This window comes from Macrobrachium rosenbergii, chromosome 4 (assembly GCF_040412425.1).
Source record: "Macrobrachium rosenbergii isolate ZJJX-2024 chromosome 4, ASM4041242v1, whole genome shotgun sequence".
NCBI classification, from domain to species: domain Eukaryota; kingdom Metazoa; phylum Arthropoda; class Malacostraca; order Decapoda; family Palaemonidae; genus Macrobrachium; species Macrobrachium rosenbergii.
Window position 1 is genome coordinate 77,034,172 of NC_089744.1, and position 3,799 is coordinate 77,037,970.

General features: G+C 43.3%; 1 protein-coding gene across 1 annotated transcript; it reads right to left on the bottom strand.

Annotated features, from left to right (window-relative positions):
- Window positions 1-418: 418 nt before the first annotated feature.
- Window positions 419-799, bottom strand: LOC136838074 (uncharacterized). The gene has a single exon (XM_067102923.1). It carries the CDS (start codon window positions 797-799, stop codon window positions 419-421), a length of 381 nt encoding a protein of 126 aa, XP_066959024.1.
- Window positions 800-3,799: the final 3,000 nt, after the last annotated feature.

Below are 3,799 nucleotides of genomic sequence, written 5' to 3' on the forward strand. Positions count from 1 at the left end.
ATAAACGAAGTGTCTGCATTGTTCATACTATCTTAATCTGTCATTTTATTTTTAGAGTACATGTAAGCTTTTGCAGACTATTTTCCTTTCGAAAAATTGTAACAAGCACCATACCCTGCATTCACGTGAACGACGCGTCACATAATGTGACACGCTATGAGTATTTCACCATTATCATCGCTTCGCATAAACCATTCCTGGAGGACACATAGACACGGTGGGAGGATCAGATGGCCATTAGCAAACTGGTCATTAAATTCTCGGCGAATTATGATTAGGAAGGTTTCCATATTTTTTCCTTTATTAGAAAAAATAATGGTGAATCACGACCATCCGTCACTGTACCGGTGGTCGTCACTGTTCTTGTAGTAAATCATGATAATGGGGAATCAGGTGATTCTTGGAACCGGGTTGTGAATCATATGCCCTGCTCGTCAGGAGGATTCAGGTGTGGCCCCCGCCCACCACCCGCTGCGAAGTATTCCTCGACCCCTCCCCACTGTCCTCGACCCCTCCCCTTTCTTCGACCCCTCCCCTTTTCCTCGACCCCTCCCCTTTCCTCGACCCCCCCTCTCCTCGACCCCTCCCAACTCTCCTCGACCCCTCCCCCTTTCCTCGACCCCTCCCCACTCTCCTCGACCTCTCCCCCTTTCCTCGACCCCTTCCCGTTTCCTCGACCCCTCCCCACTCTCTTCGACCCCTTCCCCTTCTCCTCGACCCCTCCTCTTCTTCCTGACCCCTCCCCACTCACCTCGACCCCCTCCCCACTCTCCTCGCCCTTCCCATCTCCTCTACCCATCCCCTCTAGAAACCCCTCCCCCTCTCCTCGACCGTTCCCCCTCTTCTCAACCCCTCCCTTTCTCCTCGACCCCTCCCCTTCTCGACCCTTCCCCTCTCCTCGACCCCTCCCCTCTCCTCAACCCCTTCCATTCTACTAAAGCCCCCCCCCTCTCCTCTCGACCCCTCCCCTCTCTTCGACCCCTACCCCTCTCCTCGACCCCTCCCCTCTCCTCGACCCCTCCCATTTTCCTAAACCCCTCCCCCTCCTAAACCCCTCCCCTCTCCTCAACCCCTCCCCCTCTCCTCGACCCCTCCCATTCTCCTAAACCCCTTCCCCTCTCTAAAAACCCTCCCCATTCTCCCAAACCCCTCTCTAAAAACCCCTCCCCATTCTCCTCGACCCCTTCTCCCTGACCCCTCTCCTTCTTCTTCCCCCCTTCCCCCTCATCAACTTGTTCACTGATTCATATCTGTTGCTGAAATGTGAACGGGCCATAAATCATGGCGTTATGGACTGTCTTCATGGAAGAATAACCCAGAGAAAAACGGCTCTTTGTCTTCTGGTCCCATTCTCTTTTTTTTCTTTTTTCTTTCTTTCTTTCCCCTCTTTTGGTCTCTTTCTTTTGTGTGTTTTGTGGTTTTACCCCAAGATTTTGCTAAGTGATTGAATTACTTGCCTAGTTTTATACGTTGAGAATTTGTTATTATTATTATTATTATTATTATTATTATTATTATTATTATTATTATTATTATTATTATTATTTTATTTTATGTTAGCCTGACTTAATAGTTCCTTTCCGAATTATGTATGCTTTTTTATTCTCTTTTTTCTTTTCTTTTTTGTTTTCATCTTCCACTTATTTTTTCTTAATGGAAGAATATGCTTTAGTATGTTCGTCAGCATATCCTTTTAAGAAGACAGTAATGGCTTCTCGAACAGGCGATTAGCACAGAAAAAGTAATGTCCGTTAAAAATTACTCCCCAGCTCACGAAAAGCAGTTTACACACCCCCAGGGTTCTCCTCGTGGGAAAACAGAGTTAATATTTACATATCTGCTCATGCCACGGGTCGCTTCCGAAAAAAAGATTCAGCACGCTAATACTTTGGCCCTTAAGTGCCAGTGAGGGAGGGACACAAGACCATATATTAATCCCGTGACTATTTCTCCCGTATAGACTCTTTGACATTTAGGTCGGAGTTTCTTCTGGGTGATTGAGTGCTGATGGTGGATGTTCGTATGTCACTTTACGCGAAGATCTTCTTCTTCTTCTTCTCCTTTCGACCTTATCAGTCCCACTGTATAGCAGGGTCGGCCGCGCGAGTCAACTTCTCCATCTATTCCTATTCGTTGCATTTCCCTCCCCCAGTCCCACCTCACCCATATCCCTCCTCACCACAGCCATCCATCTGATCCGCTGACGCCCCACACTCCCCCATCACTGGCTTGTTCTTGGCTCTCTTGAGCTTCCCTACTCTTCTCCTTTACGTTACATATACCACACATTCTTCTTATATCTTGACTCTCCCTCCTTTCCAGTGAATCGTGAATATGATGTATTTTTTTTTTTTTTTTTGCATGTTACTGAAATACCTGTCTCGTGAAAGTTGATAGATTTATGAAATGATGTTTACGAAGGTTAGAGGCTGTCAGGTCCAACTCTGGGGCACTAACGGCCAGTCAGCGCTTAAGACAGTGAAAAGAGGGAGTTGGAGTGGTTGGACAGCAAGATAAAGAGATCCAGAAAATAAAGGAGATGAAATACAAGGCTCTAAAGGTGGAACCGGAAAAAGGCTGCTGTTGTGTTAAAAATTGAATGAGAAGTTGGATAAGAAGATTGAAGAAAGGAAGGGGAAATGGAGGTAAAGTAAAAGGCCAAAAAGTGAGATTAGTTGGTGGCCGAAGGGACGCTGCAAACACCCTTTAGTATTGCCCACAGTGCACCACGTGAGGTGCACTGACGCCACTATTCCCCCCTACTGGGAAATTGAAAAAAAGAGGAACTTATCAAGCAAATGTTGGTAGATATTGAAAAGTAAAAGTATCCTTAATTGAACATAGTATTTCTGAACAAGGGAAGGATTTGGAATATAATGAAAACATAGGTATGAGGTAAGAGGGTATGGCGGAACATCAGTGATCTTATAAGCAAGTCATCAGGCCTTGAGCTAGCCTAGTCCCATGCAGAGGCTCCCGAAAGCTAGTCACGAGGTGCTTTCAGACTCAAAGCAATCGAGAGCAAATTTGGTATTGTCCGGATAAAAGGAAATGCCATTAATATTAAGATTTGGATGGAATTTCAAATATCAGTATTTAATCTGGAAGTGGAAGGTGAATCATGGAAATGGCATTAAAGGAAGATTTGGACCGCAGTTCCCTTTGGAATGGAAACGTTAGTTATCCTGAAAAACTCCTGCAAGAGAAATAAAAGAAAGGTTGCTTTGATGAGCTTTCAGGTCTTAGAATCTATAGAATGTTTTTCATCCATTCCCCATCTGAGTGTTTTTTTTCTTTCATTGAAATGCAGTTGACAGTCTTACCTCTTTTTATGATCTTTCTTGTAGTTCTTCCTTTAGTTTGATATTTCAGGCGTTTAACCTTCATTTCCCTTACCCCCTCCCCTCCCCCTTCATCACTCATGTATTACCTTTTTTTTTTATTTCCTCTCTTATCGAATGCTTTTTGTACTTAAGGTTACCCCTCTAATCTCTTCATGATATAATCAACCTTAGCATCTTTTTTTCATTGCATTCATTTTCCATCTCCGTATCCCCTTTTTTAATTTTTATTTTTATTAATTTTTTTATCGGTTAAGTATTCATATTCATCCATGACAGATGATCATTCAGGGAGGTTTGTCTAGCCTTTATGTGTTTTGAGGCTTTACAACTTGAACGTATCTTTGACCCTTGCCTTGAAAAATTTATTATTATTATTATTATTATTATTATTATTATTATTATTATTATTATTATTATTATTAGTAGTAGTAGTAGTAGTAGTAGTAGTAGTAGTA